The following is a 17,981-nucleotide window of genomic DNA, read 5'->3' as shown; positions in this document are numbered from 1 at the left end:
TGAAAGATTATCATTCAAATTTGAACAACCCAGTGTTTTTTTTTTGGGAGGGTTCAGTGTAAAAACACCTTAAGCCTGTATACTAATTACAACACTCTTGTATTTCCATATAATAGATAACTGGCTTTGACAGTGTGGATGATGAGTCTAAACACAGCGGCCACATGTTTTCATCAAAGAGTCCATTTCCTCAGGACTGGTCCATTGAGAAGAACCCATCATACACATATTATATCTACTACATGTATGCCAATATCAGAGTTCTGAACAACCTGAGGAGGTATGACACGAGGCCCGCTTCACTTTTTCCCTATTATGAATTGTGTTGGTCATGTCAGATAACATCAACAGGCAGTTTGTACTTGGCTTGCTATCCTCTGAGGACACCAAGGAGCTGGTGAAACATGTAGGGAGGCTAACAGATGTGTTTTTAGCAAAAATTATTTGGCTTATTTAATGATTCCCCTTGATACTTTGGCCTTAGTCAGATGGGCGTTTTTTCGCGCGATTTGCGGATCGCATGACGGATGCGCATCCGCAAATCACGTGACCGATGCCCGAAAATCGCCCGAAAATCTGCTCCTAGCCGCGTTTCATTAGAAACGGGCTGGAGCTGTCCAGCGCATTGCATTCAATGGAGCCGGCAATACAGCCGACTCCATTGAAAGCAATGCGCTGCGGGCGAGTGTGGGATGAATTGTCAGGAAGGGCTTAAATATATAAGCCCTTCCCTGCCATTCATCCAGAAAAGTATTAAAATAAAAAATATATACATACTCACCTGCTCCCGGCAGCCGGAGTTCCGTGCAGCCGGCCTACAGTGGGTGTAAAGGGGGTGTGAGTCAGACCTGCCCCCTGATTAGTTCAGCGCTGAGCCAATCAGGGGGCAGGTCTGACTCACACCCCCTTCACACCCACTGTAGGCCGGCCGCGCGGAACTCCGGCTGCCGGGAGCAGGTGAGTATGTATATATTTTTTATTTTAACACTTTTCTGGATGAATTGCAGGGAAGGGCTTATATATTTAAGCCCTTCCCGACAATTCATCCCGCGCACGCCGGCAGCCCATTGCTTTCAATGGAGTCGGCTATATTGCCGGCTCCATTAAGTTCAATGGGCAAACATCGTTCTTCTCTGCCACAGCTGTTACAGCTGTGGCAGAGAAGAATGATTTGTCTTCTATATGTTCTCAATGGGGTCGGCGCTGCTGCCGCCGGCCCCATTGAGCGCATATAGTGAAGAGAACAGGAATCGCAGATAGGTGCGATCTGCGATTTCTGTTCTATAATTTATCGGACGAGCGCATAAAAAGCGCTCATGTGTCCGATACCATTGCAAAGCAATGGTTTTAAAAAATCGCCGGACGCATGCGCAAATCGCGCAAAAAAACGCCCGTCTGACTAAGGCCTTAGGAGGGAGTTTGAGCCTTCGACTCAGTTCATAGGGAACTCGGGCAATTTTGCACCTGCATATTTGGATGTATCACCTAATGATCTTTCCCCTTTTTCGTATACATTACCTTTAGCCCCTGATTGTGATCATATATTTCAAACTCCCTTCTCCTATACAGAGGAGGGAGTTTGAGTCTTCCACTCATGTCCCTGGGAAATGGGGCAAATCTGCACGGGTGATTTACCGAATGAGTGTTTAGACAGACTGCAATCTAGATGTTTAACCTTCTAGCAAATTTACATCTAATAAAAGTTATATTTTAGTAAACGTGGTATAGGAACTATTGGAATGGGGGCTGCAGCATTAAGTGGTTAATTTATGTGGGGTGGATGGAAAAGGGTTAATGAAAATGTTGTTTTAAACTTTGTAACTCCAAGCATTGTATCTGGCACAAAGTGATACTAATCCCATGATCTTCCAGATGGTGTCGCTTTTCTTTAACATATTTTTTAAACTGTGGAGAAAAGAAGTGCACTTGTGTTGGCTGGTCTATTATCTATTCTGAGTGCCGGTATAGTCTTGCTGTAGCACACAAACAAATATGAGTGTGTATTGAAATCAACTCCACCCTAAGCTAAATTTACACTGTATAATCTGCATGCATGTATAAATAAGTTTCGGGTGGAACTGCTCTTTAAGCCTTCATTCTCCTGCTTACAATAAATCCTGTCAGTAGCCTCCATGAGACCTCTGTGATGGATTACAGAACTGTTTATCACACATTTATAATACCCTATTTACATACTATCAGCACATTATTTGCTGCTGTAAAGAATTAATATCCATGTATACAACTCATAACCCTGCAACTTATAATATAACCAAGTACTAGCAGGTAGACTGTACCTTCCTTGGACCTTTCTGGTATTAATCAGTAGTATTTGAAATTTTGTACTACATCTTATATGGGGAAAGTGCCATCTTCGTCATTTTTCAGCAGCCTGTTCTTTCTCTATCTAGGTCTGCAGGCCCCTTTTTAATGTTTATAAACTTTTTGAAGGTCCTGTTACGCAAGCTGATAAATCAGATTCCCGTGATCAAGCGAAAATCTGAGGGATTATCATTCACTGTTAATACATGTCCCAACTGAACGATAAACATGAATTTGTTTGCATATCGTTCGTCTTCAGTTTCTGCATGCAAAAACTGAATGAGGGATCAGCCCATGTATACAGGCCGTCATTTATTTATGAATGACGGCCTGCTTACTGTGAATGAAGGCTGGTGGGCCGGAAGGGTCCCCGCCTGCTCCACCTCTGTTCACTAGCAATGATCATAACTGAGTAAAAGCACAGGAACGATTCTCGCTGGGAAGACTTGTTGGGCATCTGCACCTGATGGGTTGTCTCATGTTAAAGGGCCCCAAGTCTCCAAAAGATCTGTGAAACAATAAGCAGTAGAAAAGAAGGAGCGGAATGTAGCTGCAGCATCTCTCCCTTAGGTTGCCTGTCCACGGGCGTATTTTCATTGTGTTCTCAGGGGCGATAATCCGGCTGCGGGGAACACAGTGAAAGCTTTCTATAGTGTTACTATGGAAAGCTATTCCCCCCCCCCCCCCCCCCTGTCCACGAGCGCAGAATCATAGTGATTATCCCTTCGCGAGTGGCAATTTGTAGCATGCTGCTAATTGCCCGATTCTCCGCGGTCAGATAGGCTGACAGGGGAGATCCATGTGCTGACTCCTGCTCCCGCGCGGCGGCTCCGCCCGTGGACAGGCAGCCTTAGTGTGTTTGACACTGTATGCTGCGAGAGGGAAGGAATAGCAGCAGAGGAGTTCTGATGAACTCTAAGAACGGCTCGCTCAGCACTACTCTTTAGCAGCCAACCAACCCTTTACACCAAGGACCCTCTTACATGGATCAGTTACCATTTGAATTCCCACTAAGTCGCAAAAATCTGGATGATAACTGTTCAGTAGAAATGCCAGCAGCAACTGAACGAATAACAATACTCATTTGTTTGTCTTTTGTCATTCAGTTTAGATACACACAAAAATCAAACGATGATTGGCCTGTGTAAACAGGCAGTCATTCATCTATAAACCACTGCCTGTTTACTGTGAATGGAGGTGGGCTGCTGGAACAGATCTCTGACTCACTCTATCTCCATTTACTGAGCTATCATCACTCCTGTGTGAAAGTACAGAAGTGGTCATTGCTGGAACTCTAAATATGCAAGGAAGAGCCAGCCTGCCCACACAGCCATCATGCAGCACGGGGTGAGAAATTTGCACTTACATAAGCCAATATGCCAATAAGCCATAAGCTAAAATTTGCAGACTAGACCAAAGTTTTTGGTCTTTTCTACAATTACTTAAAGCAACCCTCCAACGTTGGGAGAGACACAGACGTAAATTACCTGCAGCTGTAGTACTCAATGCCACTCCACTGTTCCACTAGTTTCAGGCCCTGTTTTCACCCATCTAAGACAGCTGCAGAAATTTCTAACTGCTCTCTGATTGTCCATCGCTTTAAGTAGTAATTTGGAGGGTCGCTTTAAGTAGTAATTTGATTTTTTTTTAGATGAGTATTAAAAAACAGAAACTGATCTCTAAATACAAATGGGGTAGCTATGGACCCCATCGCTGTACTAGTCTAACTTCTGCCTAAAATATTTTTAGAACAATCTTCTATAAGAATAGACCATGCAGTTTCTGCCAATAATGACTAGAATATTTCAACAAGTATGTTAAAATTAAGACCCTATTTATAGTGCCTTTGTAGTGTAAATGCATTGTGAAAGCTTCCGGTGCATACATCTAAAGTGTCCATAGGGTCCTGTTTACCCAATGGGTAACTGTATGTAGTATTGTAGTTGTCTGCTCTATTCCATATAAAAGAACCCATTAACACATTACATACACCACACAGTATAACGTATGTTTCTTTTTACAATGGAACCCTATGGGCAACATATGTCACTGTATGCTACTATATACAGTAATATTCCCCGGAGCCTTTCATAGAAGGTTTATCTCCCAACCTCCCAATGGACAATGCAAGCGCAATGTAAAAAAGAGTCTACTGTAAAGATGAATGGGAAAGAAGCATGAAATCATCTGCAACGCATTTAAAGGGGTTGTCCCGCGCCGAAACGGGTTTTTTTTTTATTCAATAGGCCCCCCGTTCGGCGCGAGACAAACCCAATGCATGTGTTAAAAAAAAAAAACAACGTTTAGTACTTGCCCGAATCCCCGCGCTGCGGCGACCTCTTCCTTACCTTAGCAAGATGGCCGCCGGGATCTTCACCCACGATGCACCGCGGGTCTTCTCCCATGGTGCACCGTGGGCTCTGTGCGGTCCATTGCCGATTCCAGCCTCCTGATTGGCTGGAATCGGCACACGTGACGGGGCGGAGCTACAAGGACCAGCTCTCCGGCACGAGCGGCCCCATTCACCAGGAAGAAGACCGGACTGCGCAAGCGCGTCTAATAGGGCGATTAGACGCTGAAATTAGACGGCACCATGGAGACGAGGACGCTAGCAACGGAACAGGTAAGTGAATAACCTCTGTATGGCTCATAATTAATGCACGATGTACATTACAAAGTGCATTAATATGGCCATACAGAAGTGTATAACCCCACTTGCTGCCGCGGGACAACCCCTTTAAGCATTCATTCTTTTTATGACTGTTACCTGCATAGTACATTCTAACATGGCTATTTATGTTTTTGGCTGTAAGTGCATTCACTTACAGGCCAGACAAACCTTTGCACTAATTGTATATTATATACGACTAACGCAGGTAATTGACTCTGTTGTATCCAGACCCTCCTATCTTCTGACCCACATTAGATGCCATCATATTTTTTGCTCTACCCTTCTTAACACCAGTCCATGATTCAATGCTTGCCAACTGATTCTCCGCGTTCCATATCCACCCTGTGGGAAAATGACTGTTTAGCAATAATAGTACAACGTAGCAGGATTTCACTTGACATCATTGTCCTAAGTAGTTGTCAATAGCACAAATTTCACTGTGTACAATAGACTTGTAAATGAGATGCTTAGGAGGATTCATTCTTCTGTAAATTAATAATTAGTATGATGTGTAGGAAATACAGACTAGATACATTTAACTAATAGGACATCATCTGACTTGTTAACCCAGGGATTATCATAAATCCATACTAGCTGGGAAACACATACTGTACAAGATCACAATGATTAAAAAGTTACTTGGTAGTCTGTAGGTAGAGATACTATTTATCTGCCAAGATGCAGTTCTGCTAGATTCTAGGGAGAGGGTAAGCCAAATCACCCAAATTAATGAATCTCATTATTTTAGCTAACAATTCATAATGATCAACAAACTCAAGCCTTTCAAGATTTGTATTACCTGAAAACTGTCAGCAAGCAGGTTAACTGTTGTTGATGAACTGACTGAAATTAGCCATATAAGTAATCAATAATGATTATGGGTCATTGAATGGTCCCAGAAGTTGGACCGACTTCACCATTAATCTTGTATGAATTAATTATTATTCTGTAATCATTGATTTACTGTGAAAGACATTTACTTTGTAAGGAAGACACTCAAGAAATTCAGGAAAAGCTTGAAAAATCCATTCTTCTTCTTTCTGAGTGCTTTTTACTTCTTGTACTGCATCCACGTTGTAGACATCTATGTTTAAGACTGCTTTTACATGGAGCAAGAATCGTTCGCACAAGTCAACGATGACTGAGTTTGCTTGTGCAGCCTGTTTATACAGACAGAAGAATCGTTCTCCGTTTCGTTCAGAATTGCGTTGCACAAATTTTTCAGTTGATCATGTTCGCTGTTACAGTAAATGTGAAGGACTAAATAATCGTCGTTCACATGCAACGCTGTGTGAATCAGCAAGCGATTATTTTTATGCCTGCATAAAATGAATGAGAAGCGACCCAATTCTTGCTGTTCATTCAATTGTTGACCGTGTTTTCACTGAACGATTATTGTTCAATTTTGCACGATCCAACGATCCTTTTGAACGATAACGTTTAATGTAAAAAGGCCCTTACTCTGCAGGGCTGCAGCATTTCAGAGAAAAGCATATTTTAGAAAGCAGCCAGGAACGGGGAGTAGAGAGACCGGTCTCTACCTATACACAAATAGGGATGGGAGAGACCTCTCAATCTAGCTGATTCAGGACAAGAACGGGGAGAAGCATGACCAGTCTCTACCAATACCCAAATCGGGATGGAAGAGACCTCTCAATCTAGCTGAACCAGGACAAGAACGGGGAGTAGAGAGACCAGTCTCTACCAATACACAAATAGGGAGGGGAGAGACATTTAAATCTAGCTGATCCAGGCCGCGAACAGCCGGTAGTGGGTTGGTCTCATAACTTATCGCCTCTTTCATGGGTGCTTTTTAAAATGTCTTCTGTGAAATGTTGTAGTAAATCATAGATGTCTGTGATGTACGTGTTTGTTTGAAATTTTATGCTGCCTATGGTTTGGTTAGCATAAAATTCCTCAAAGGTTCCCTTTAAGTATGGAGGACACTTGGCATTAAATGTATAATGTGCCTATGAGAATCCCTGCTTTGTTCCAGGGAGAGGGGAATGAACACTTTCCTGTTCCGCCCTCACTGTGGGGAGGCTGGCGCTATCACTCATCTACTGGCTGCATTCATGACGGCAGACAATATTTCTCATGGCTTGAACTTGAAAAAGGTAAATGTGTACATCTTGAATTTCAAATAGGTGTTTTGAGAAAAAAATGTATCTTATCAACACTAGCACCTCTTATCTTTTATATGTCATAATAAAAGTATAATACGTTGTAAATAAAAAAGTTTGCGCTCGTAGAATATGTAAGAAGATAACCCTAACAGGTCGTCAATCCAAGAAAAGCAAGAAATAAGGATGGCACTTACTCCGGAGGAGGAGATAACCCACCATTAATCCTTTTGGCGCTATCTGAACTATTGTGGTTTTGAATAAAAGTATAATGACACCCTGTGTATTCATGAAAACTAGTTGAGGATTGGGTACATCAAGACATGCTTGGTCCTTTTACCCTAGCCTGGTGAATTTTTGGACCTATCGAGCTCCCTGCTCAGGCTACATTCACACTGCATAGAAGCTTCCATCCCATAGTTCCATCCAAAAACGGCATCTAGATAGAACTCTTAATGGAACCTTAGGTTTTCGTTACTAAAATGGAGACCAAAGCTGCAAGTTTTAGTCTATGTTTCAGCAGATTTCTGGCCTTTGCGACAGACAGAGTAGCATAATTGGCTATGGCAGTACGTTTCAAAGCTTTCCTCAGTTGCGGCTGCAAGCATTTACAATGGTATTGTTTAAGACTATGACTGTGTGAATGAACAATGAACATGCAACATAAAACAAAAGCCCGCACTTCCAACAAATAAATTAAATGTGAAGGAGCACATAAGCTATGGCTGCGACAACTACAGTAACAAATGTGCTTCAGCACTCATACAGATATCTGCACAAAAATGCACAACTACTGTAGTGTTTATATTAACTGCATAAAAATGCAAGGTTCTTAGGGCATAGTTCGATCAAATTATGTGGGCCCATCCGTAGCATCCAAGACAACCCTAATGGTTGTGTGAGTGCATACAGGGGATTTGGAGCTCTGCATCACATAGGTGAAACTTCTATAAAGATATATTGAATAATTAATCGACACAGAATTTTGCACTCAGATTTTGCAACGCAGCGGTACTGAAGGTTGGACATTCAATTCTACATAACATACTGTATTCAAAATAGCATTCAGTTAGTCATCAATATCCAGTTTGCCTTTCAGCCAATATTTCTGGTTGTTATCTTTTTTGGAATTTATAAAACTTGTATTTTACAGAGTCCTGTGCTGCAATACCTGTACTTTTTGGCAAAAATTCCCATTGCCATGTCACCTTTAAGTAACAATAGTCTGTTTCTGGAGTATGCCAAAAACCCCTTGTTGGATTTCCATGAAAAAGGCCTAGTGATCTCCTTATCTACAGATGATCCCATGCAGTTCCATTACACCAAGGTAACAACATGCTATATTCTGTAAAGTTGTAATCTTGTCTACTTTAATAACTGAAGGGTAAAGCTTAATTGGCCTCTGGGGGTCCATAACGTCCCTTTTCCCATATAAAGAAACCATTACTAGGAATGAAGCATTACAGATGGTAGGGGGCTCTTTTAGCATTGGGGCCCAGCAGCTTTAACCCCCTTAGTGAAAAGCCTATATTTTGGTTCAAGGACCATGTGATTACATTGTTGCATTCCAAGAGCCAAAACTTGGTGATAGCTGTATGTGAGTTTGTTTTTTGGGGTAGATAAGTTGTATAATTTAATGGCACCACTATGGGGTATATATATATAATATATTGTATATCTTTTACTACATTTTTTCGGATAAAGATGGGGAAAAAATGTTAAGAGATTCCGCAATTATTTTTAGGTTTAGTTTTTATGGCGTTCAGCATTCAGTAAAAATAACATGATAACCATCTTACCTGATCAGCACTATTAGGGCTTATTTACATAAGCGTTTTCACGGCCGGCCGATACACGCTTCCATCTGAGCAGTCCCCCTCTTCCCTCCCCCTCACCAGCTCTCTGCCTCTTTCCTCCCCTCCAAGTGGTTTGCAATGGGAGTGGGCGAAGCTCCACCCCTCCCGCCCCTTGTCAATAGCCAGCAATGGGAGTGGGCAGGACAGAGCGGAGCTTAGCTCCGCGCCATCCCGCCCCCTCCCATTGCAAACGCCAGAGTGGAGGAGAGGGGCAAAGAGATGGTGAGGGAGATGGAAGGGGGGAACTGCTTAGATGGAAGAGTGAAAACACCGGCCGATATATGCTCATGTAAATAAGCCCTTACTGTGATACCAAGTTTATAGAGTTTTTTTATTTGTTACTACTTTTGCAGAGTAAAAATACATTTAAAAAAAAAAACAATTAAGTTTGCATTGCCGCATTCTAAGATCAATAGCATTTTTATTTTTCCAGCAACAGAGCTCTGTGAGGGCTTGTTTTTTTCGTGGTAAGAGTTGTAGTTTTTATTGGCACCATTTTGAGGTACATGGGACTTTTGAATTGCCTTTGTTGCATTTTTTCGGGACAAAAGAAAAATGGCAATTATGTGCAAATTCATGCATCTGCAAAAGATAGAACATCTGTGCCTTGGGAAGGTCTGTGCTGTGCGTAAATATTCTCAACGGGGAGTCCCCTCATCACTGTCACAGTGTTCAGTGACAAGGGGAATCCCCATGGGGAGTAAAGGAATCCCCTGCCACAGCTGTCACAACTGTGGCAGAGGATCGTGATGTTCTCCCATTGCCTTCAATGGGGCCGCCACTACTACAGGCAGCCCCATTGAAGGCAATGGGTTGCAGGCAAACACTGCAGTGATTTTCGGGGAAGGGCTTTAAATATAAGCCCTACCCTGAAAATCATCTCCATTCCAGGCTGTTAGAGCAGGAGCCTGGCTGTCAGGCAAACCACCGCCTTAAAAAAAATGTGTATGCAGATTTAAAATCCATTAATGACCACCATAGAAAGGCATATTGGCTGACATTAAGGGGTTAAAGTTCTGCCCAACACTTCTAACTGTAAATTCACTGTGCTGCTTACAGGAACCTCTCATGGAAGAATACGCAATAGCCGCGCAGGTTTTCAAACTCAGCACTTGTGACATGTGTGAGATTGCAAGGAGCAGTGTTTTGCAGAGTGGATTGTCGCATGAGGTATGTACTTTATTATTTAATACAATGGGGGCATAATCAGTGTTCTACTAGTGTAGGATATATCACATTCCCCAACAACAGATTGTAACTGCCATAGATCACTGCCACTACTAAACAGAATAGTGATGGACGACTTTATTCAATAAGTTGCCTGGTACAGATAGATGCTAAGTGAGTATGTAGAACTGTTCTTTCTACTTTCATTCCATAACCTACTTAATCTCCAACATGAGTCACATGGCTACTAAATGCTTTAATGGTATTTTTGTATTGTATCTGTTGGTTTATTATCGAATGTATTGTACTTTATTTTGTTATGAAAAATGAAAAATTACCAATATTATTGAAACAAGAAAAAAGAGGAGTATCGAGAAAATAGTCTTCTATCTCCTCAGTGTTCTCCCTTTTGTGGATTAAGTAGCACAAAAGAAAATTGTAAACAGCGATGATTTTTTTCGCACAATTACATGTACTATATGGCGATAAACTGCATGATTAGTGGTGCTGGTTTTTATGCCGGCTGAAACCTCCCGATTCTCATTTGTCATTCAGTTGTTGGCTGCATTTAAAGGAGTTCTGTCATTAAAAAAGAAATCAATACTTACCTATTTCTCCCCAGGTAGTCTACTTACTGCATCTTCTCCTCCCCAATCTTCTCCTGGCTCCTGCAGTCCCCTGGGTCACATCACCTCCAGCTAGCCAGATTCATCTTCTTCCGGTGACGAAGCGTCCATTGCCGTTAGTCTCCTTACTGCAGGGCAATGTTCACTACGTCACTATTGATGTAGCGTTCACTGCCTAGCAGAGAGTGCCATTTGCTATGCCGCGCTAATGTCGAGACTGCACATGTGCGCTCTTGCAAGTTTTCCTATGCTAACGTCGTGAAACAGCGCGCATGCACAGTCCTGGCAATAGCCCGGCATAGCATTGCCCTGCAGGAAGAAGAAAGCCGCTGCATAACAAGAAGAAGAGGATCTGGCCGGCTTGCAGTGTGGTGACCTGGGGGACTGCAGGAGTCCGGAGAAGATCGTTGAGGAGAAGATGCGGGTAAGTAGACTGCCTGGGGAGGAATAGGTAAGTATAGATTTTTTTTTTTATGACAAAACCCTGTTAAACTGAACAATTATCATTCAGTTTTGTTTTAATAACAATTTTCTGAACGCTAATCGTTCCGTCTAAACGGGGCATGAGCAAGTAGTAAAAGATGAACCTTTACATAAATCCATGCACAGTATACTGACATTATCTAAATGCTTGGTTTGTGCAGGAGAAGGTGCATTATCTTGGGACAGATTATCAATTGGAAGGACCACAAGGCAATGATATCCGCAAGACTAATGTGGCTCAGATAAGGATGGCTTACAGATATGAGACCTGGTGTTATGAGCTCAGTCTGATCCTTCAAGCTTTGAAAACTGCTGAGTAAGGAACGTTACCGGTAATCTACACCTCATGGGTCATCGCTAAGGAAACTTCAAGCAAGCATGATTGATCCTGTAATGGCCATGTTAAAAGCCTCTACAAAATATCTATTCTCCAAAGTCATCTTCCTGAGGGCATTTGCACTCGCTCCTGCGCAACTTTTTTGCGCACTGAACGGTGCTTTTTTGCACACATATCGGCACGCTCTGATTCTGTCCAGTCAATGCTAACAGTCAGACAGCATATGGACACACCCATCTGGCAACACCCAATTGTCAATTTATTTATCATTTTCTAGGAAGAACAAGGCCTCCTTCATATAAGCATATGCGTATTTGCGTGCGCATGAGTGTAGTGTTTTTGTGGAATGAATGATGCTTTTTTGTGCATGTGTTGGCATTTTTTACTTTACTTTTTTCGCTCGCAAATCATGTTCATTTGTGTGCGGCAAACAAAGACTCACTGCTTGAATTGTCTAATTAGTCTAATGAGTTCCAGATGTGGTGTTCTTCCTGCGAAATTACAGTGTATTACGCGTCTCCTTGCAAATTGCGTGTGTGTTTGCACATCCCACATTGACTTCTATGACAATCTTTGGAGCACAAATGCACATAATAGTAGTGTATACTGTGTTGTTTTTTTTATGAGCGACTGATGTGTGTACAAAATACAGAGATGTGAACAACCCACTGAAATCAATCATAGCAAATATTTATGTCCTAAATACGCCCGTGTGAAGGGGTCCTTACACTGAAATATTGCTGAAAATTATATCAAGAAGTCTCCCAGGTGTCCCTTTTTGGATAGTAGGGGGGTGGATAGTCCCTACACTGATCCAAATCTCTCTCACCCACTTACTTTCATAAATGATTCTCTACTTGATCTAATATTTTTGTAAAAACATATTTACAATATTGTTCCAGAAACTGTATCTATGATTCCTAACTGTATATTACTTCATGATTTGATAGTGTAAACCTAAAGATGTCTATATACAGATGATTTTCATGACAATGTATAAAGGAAAAATCGAGAAAGCATATAGATATACATGAAACATTGATCTTTCCTACAAGTGTCCCTCTTAACATCCAAAAATTTGTAGGCATTTTTCTGTTTTAATGAGTATATTCTAATGAAACCATTTTATTCACTCAAAATACAGGGGGTGGACAAAAATATGGAAACATTATACAAAATGCATGGTATTTTAATCATTAGCACTGAGCTGCTCTTTTGACCCCTGCTTGGCCAAGAGCTTTCCTGAATTTGTGTTTACTTCACCTCTTGCCCTGCTCTGGGTGGTTTTGGGAGCCAGCAGGTAACAGCAGCTGAGTAGCTTAAACCCCTGACCATTGGAACTTTGTTGCTTGGGTATATGTTCACTTCTGCCTGGCAGCATCTGTGTCATATTACCTTTGCTTAAAAATGGTCTCTACATGCCTTATCCCATGTAACTTAAGGCATGCATTTCATACCGTATTTCCATATCTGTCCACCCCCTACATAACATGTATTTATCAAAAGGCATGGAAATAATTAAGATTTCCAATGATAAAACATGGAGCGTGCAGTTTCTGTTTTTTCGGTGTTCTTAGGTTTGTTTTCATTACCATATACCATTAATGTCCCCAGAAATAAACTGAATACATCATCTGTAATGTCTCAAGTGCCTTTCCTTTCTTCTCCCCATTTCCTTCCATGTAACTGCACCCCACTACTATAAATGGAATGGTGAACAGTAGAAGAGGATGCAGGGTCAAGGAACAGATAGCAAAACAGAGCCTGAATTTACGTAGCGAACAAGAGTATGTACAGGTCACGGTTATGATTTATAGATGAGGAAGAACGCAGTATAACTTTTTCTTGACAGTCAGTTAAAATGTTTGTGGACTTCTGTCTAGACGAGACTGATATTGTGCAATTACAGAATTCAAATCTGATGTAAGCGGTGGCTGCTTTCTGCGAAGGATAAATCATGTCAGCAGCTTTCACATCCTCATCCCAGACGTCCACCTGCCAGTACCCTCAATGGCTTCTCAAACACCCCCATTGACAAGACAGCAAATGTAAAAGTTTTCAGACTACCTCCAACAATACAAACGTTTTAACGAGCAGCAGAAGAAGTGATTAAGACATTTTTAGTAACACTTGCTACTCGGGTAGGTAGGAAGTCCTTTGCTCCGATGCCATATTTAGCGGCACTACTAGGTGAAATCCGGTAGCTGAGCACTTAGGATTATTGCTATAGACTAGAGAGAAGTAAACATGATACAACTGCTAGATGTCTCCAGCTTTTCCCACCTTGAGGGAGAAGAAAAGGATCAAGTAAGTTAAATACACCATGCCTGAGCCTTGATGTCCCCAACAGCAGATACACTGAGGAACAGTTGAACTGCTTATATACAGATTAGAATATAGGTCAAATCCAGTTGACAAAGTCAGGATCTACCAAAAATTATCTAATGTATTTGGCCAGTTTAAGGGTGGTTTCACACCTGTGCCTTGGGTTCCATTTTCCTGGTCCATTCAAGGAGCAGGAAGGTGAAATCCCCATGCTGAACGTCTCTGTCTCAGGATGGAGCCAAACAGCTCCAAACGGACCCCATTGACTATGATGGGGTTCGGTCGGAATGCAATGCTGCTTCTTCCAGTATTTTAAGTTGAATCTGCATCGGCAACTCCTGTGACAAGCAAGCACAAATCTTAGAAGGGTAAGTCACAGTGGCTCAGCTGTGCCTCTGTAAGGTGAAACGCAGCCTGGCCCTCCACTGTACACAGTGGTAAATTTGGCAGTTTTTATTGCGTGCTGCCCACAGGGTCGGGCATGGTAAGATGATGATATCTCAGTGGGGCGCTAGCCACGGAGTCTGTGCAGGAAGCTGTTGTTTCTCATGATGCAAGTCAATGGAGTTGAAGGGACCTGTTCCAAACAAAACAGTAAAATACAAAAGTGGAGAACTAAACAAAAATGGAGGTAGAACCTCTATCCTCTGTGGAGCATATATTGTGCAGATGGAGTAGATGGTGAGAAGTCAGGTTGTGAAGTAAACTATAACGACTTGATTTTCCAACATGCAAGGAAGATTTCACAGAATGAACATTGACATTTGCAGACATTGCGTACTTCTACATTCTGCTCAGGGAATGTGTATGAAGAATGGCATTTGTACACTTTAACTTTCCTTCCAGCTTCTGTCCTTGGCTGTGCCTATGCCTAGTTGACTTAGTTCTCTTGCTTTCCTCTCTGTTCTCTTCCTTTGCTTGGATCAACTTCTTTTCTCCTCTTTTCTCTTTTGACTTCACTAAACAGTTATTGCTCTTTAGTACTCACACTTTAGATGTTCTCTTTCCCACTGCACTGGCTTTCTCCTTGTTCCTCCCTGGCCTCTCTAGCTCAAGCTTAGCTCTGTACTTGGAAGACTAACTTAGCTACTCCCACTCTCTCCTTTTCTACTGTCACTAACCCAGCCTATCTAGGGGTCTTTCCAATCACCGGTTCTCTATACCTGGCTAAACACTCCCCTGACTGTTGTTAGGTGACCTGTACTCACCAGGGGCCTGAGAAAATTACCAGAACACATAATTCAGTGAGAAATATGAACAGCATATCATAACTCTTCACACTTATCATACATTATATTAAACCTGATTTAAAGGGGTTCTGACATAAAAAAAAAAAAATTGTACTCACCTTGCCTGGCCTGGCCCGATCGCCAGGCATGTCCCCTCCAGCCGGCATCTTCTTCTGTGCCTTTAAAGCAGAGCAGGAGCGGTCAAAAAGAGCGCTTCCGGCTCTGGTCCGTCCGTCAGGCACTTCCGAGGTGAACGGACGGACCGCTCACAGCAAGCACGTCACAAGCAGTGCTTGCTGTGGGCGGCCCGTCCGTCCTGCTGAACTCCGGATTGCTGCGCATGCGAAGTGGAGACGCAGCCCGTCCTGACTCCTGTCAGAGGGCGCCTCTCCACTGCGCATGCGCACGATCCCGGAGCGGCGCGGCTCGTGCAGACAGAAGAGGAGGAACAGCGCCTGCCGGGAGATGACCCCCCCGATGTCAACAACAACAGAAGACAAGGTAAGTATTATCTTTTTATGCTTTAGCAGCCATTAAACCATGGGTTCCCTGGGTCCATTAGGCAGACCAGGGAACAATGGCTGCTAAAGCATAAAAACATTATTTGTGTCAGAACCCCTTTAACCCTGTGATCATTGCAGAAGTAATGGAGTACCCACCTCTGGGGTACTACACTCTGATCGGAAGTTCCAATGTAGATGTGAAACCACTCTTAGCCACATAATATAGACCACTGTTACTGGGGAACAAAAAATGTTTTGCTCAAGAAACATCATTTGCCTTAACCCTTTGAGGACCAAAGGACATATGTGTCCCGTAGTTTTAAGCCTGTTTCACATGGGTGACAAAGTCGCGTGATTTTCTTGCGTTTTGGCAATGCTACAAATCGCATGTATGTGAAGCCCATGCTTTCCTATGGGTTCCTTCACATTAGCGATGTTTAGTAGTAGGTGGCATTGCGTGTCAAAAACCTTGCGGGTTCCGCAATATGCATATGCGATGATTTGTAGCCCGTGTTTCCCTATGGAGCCTTCTTCTCTGTTGCATCACATTGCACAACAATGCGATTTTCGTGCAATGCAATGCAGCTTTTGTCAGTAGGAATCCTCTCTAGCGCTGTCATCTCCCCACGTGTCTCGCCTGAAGCTTCGGCAGATTTGCTTGAAGTTCTCCTGCGGAGCTTCCTGGGCGGTACTTTGAATATCGCAGCCTCCAGGATGCTCTGCCTCTGATTCCCGAGCACGCAGCTCAGCCAATAAGAGCCAGCGCTCAAGGAACCAATTACAGCCATTCATTGAATCATTGAATGGCTGTGATTGGTTCATCGACTGCTGGCTCTGATTGGCTGAGCCAGCGCTCGAGAACCAATCAGAGGCAGAGCTTCCTGGAGGTGGGGATTTTCAAAGTCCCGACCAGGAAGCTCTGCAGTGACGGGGAGCTACAGGGAAGATGTGTGGGGAGATGACAGCGCCAGAGAGGTAATGTATTCTTTTTTTTTTTTTTTTAATGCAGCTGGGACTTTTTCAGGGTAGGGCTTATATTTCAAGCCCCACGCTTAAAATTCCTCGCATGTAGCTCCACAAAATCACAGCGTGAAAACGCAGCAATGTCGCACGGAGCACCAATGCGATATCACTTTTTCAAATGTGACTGAATTAATTACAGTCCTGAAAACGGTATTTTAGAGGAAAAATATTGCTCTTTTTTTTACACTGTCCATGCATAAAAGAAAAAAAAAACCCACAACAATAAATGAGCCTATACTCCCTCATCTGAAGTCCCTGAAACTCTGGCACCACAATTCTGCACACCCTGCCTGGTCTGTTTACAAGCTGCAGGGTCAGGTCACAGGCTACTTTAGCCAATCACACACTTTAGTGATCAACTTCTGAGGTCTATGATTGGCTGTGGCAGCTTATGATGTCCCTTTAACAGACTGACTGCAGCACATCAACCCAGCACTGGTGGTGAGAATGGCGCTGCAATGCTAATGTTCCAAGGGCTGGTAAGTATAGGCTCATTGTTATATTTTTAATTGCTGGCCCATATTAAAAAACATATCTTAACTTGGAAAACCTCTTTAATGCAGTCCTGACCATCCGTCAGCACCCACATGTTGGCACTACTGTTTAGTCTCTTTTCACACAGTGTAGTACTTTATTGTATGATCTGGGAACGTGGCATCCATTAAGTGTGTATGTCCAAGGTTTCTGTGGAAAATCCTCCTGACCAAATCTCTACTAGAAAGGGCAGATACAATGTGAACAGAGCCTTCTATAAGCTAAACCCAATCACTTTATAAGTGGGCGATGTGGCACTTCATCCAGGTCGCTTTGGGACAGATTCATTACACAGACTTCTCACTGATTTGCATCAATCAAGTCGTTTTATAGATTCCTAGTGGCCGTATCATATATGAAGTTCTGAAAGTAGTTCCCTGTTTTATTGGATGGCTGCTGTATATAAATGGGATATCATACAGACTGATATTTTGTCACCAGAGGTCGGAGGCATCTTAGCAGTCAGGCCACTTGTAGATATAGTCAATTTAGTATTACTGACCAGGAAAGTTTGCATAACAGTGCCTGACCACTAACTGCGTTTTATAGAGATCAAAAGTCCCTGCATTGATTTAAATGTAAAGAGTGCCTAAACTTTTTTGGGTGGGGATATGTGATGATGATAAACTTTGTAATATATTTTATTACTAGATTTTACCTCCTTGGTAAAAAAAAACGAAAAACATTGCTGAACTTCCATCCACTACTTGAGCGACGATCGCTGTTGATATGTGAAATTTATACACCACTTCTAAGGTACTCTTTAACATGCTGGCTACCAC

At 42.5% G+C, this 17,981-nt stretch overlaps 1 protein-coding gene across 1 annotated transcript in view; it reads left to right on the top strand.

Annotated features, from left to right (window-relative positions):
* The window catches only part of AMPD1 (adenosine monophosphate deaminase 1), a 96,273-nt gene extending 83,053 nt beyond the window's left edge, over nt 1-13,220 (top strand). Inside the window, exons 11-15 of the mRNA XM_066600092.1 lie at nt 117-280; nt 6,990-7,110; nt 8,270-8,443; nt 10,032-10,142; nt 11,410-13,220. Coding sequence (XP_066456189.1) covers nt 117-280; nt 6,990-7,110; nt 8,270-8,443; nt 10,032-10,142; nt 11,410-11,568 — 729 coding nt within the window. The 3' untranslated portion in view covers nt 11,569-13,220. The remainder of the gene's footprint in view (nt 1-116; nt 281-6,989; nt 7,111-8,269; nt 8,444-10,031; nt 10,143-11,409) is intronic.
* Nucleotides 13,221-17,981: the final 4,761 nt, after the last annotated feature.

The sequence above is a fragment of the Eleutherodactylus coqui genome, chromosome 4 (assembly GCF_035609145.1).
Source record: "Eleutherodactylus coqui strain aEleCoq1 chromosome 4, aEleCoq1.hap1, whole genome shotgun sequence".
Lineage (NCBI taxonomy): Eukaryota > Metazoa > Chordata > Amphibia > Anura > Eleutherodactylidae > Eleutherodactylus > Eleutherodactylus coqui.
The sequence above is the reverse complement of the archived record's forward strand: the minus strand, read 5'-3'. Positions and strand labels throughout refer to the sequence as shown.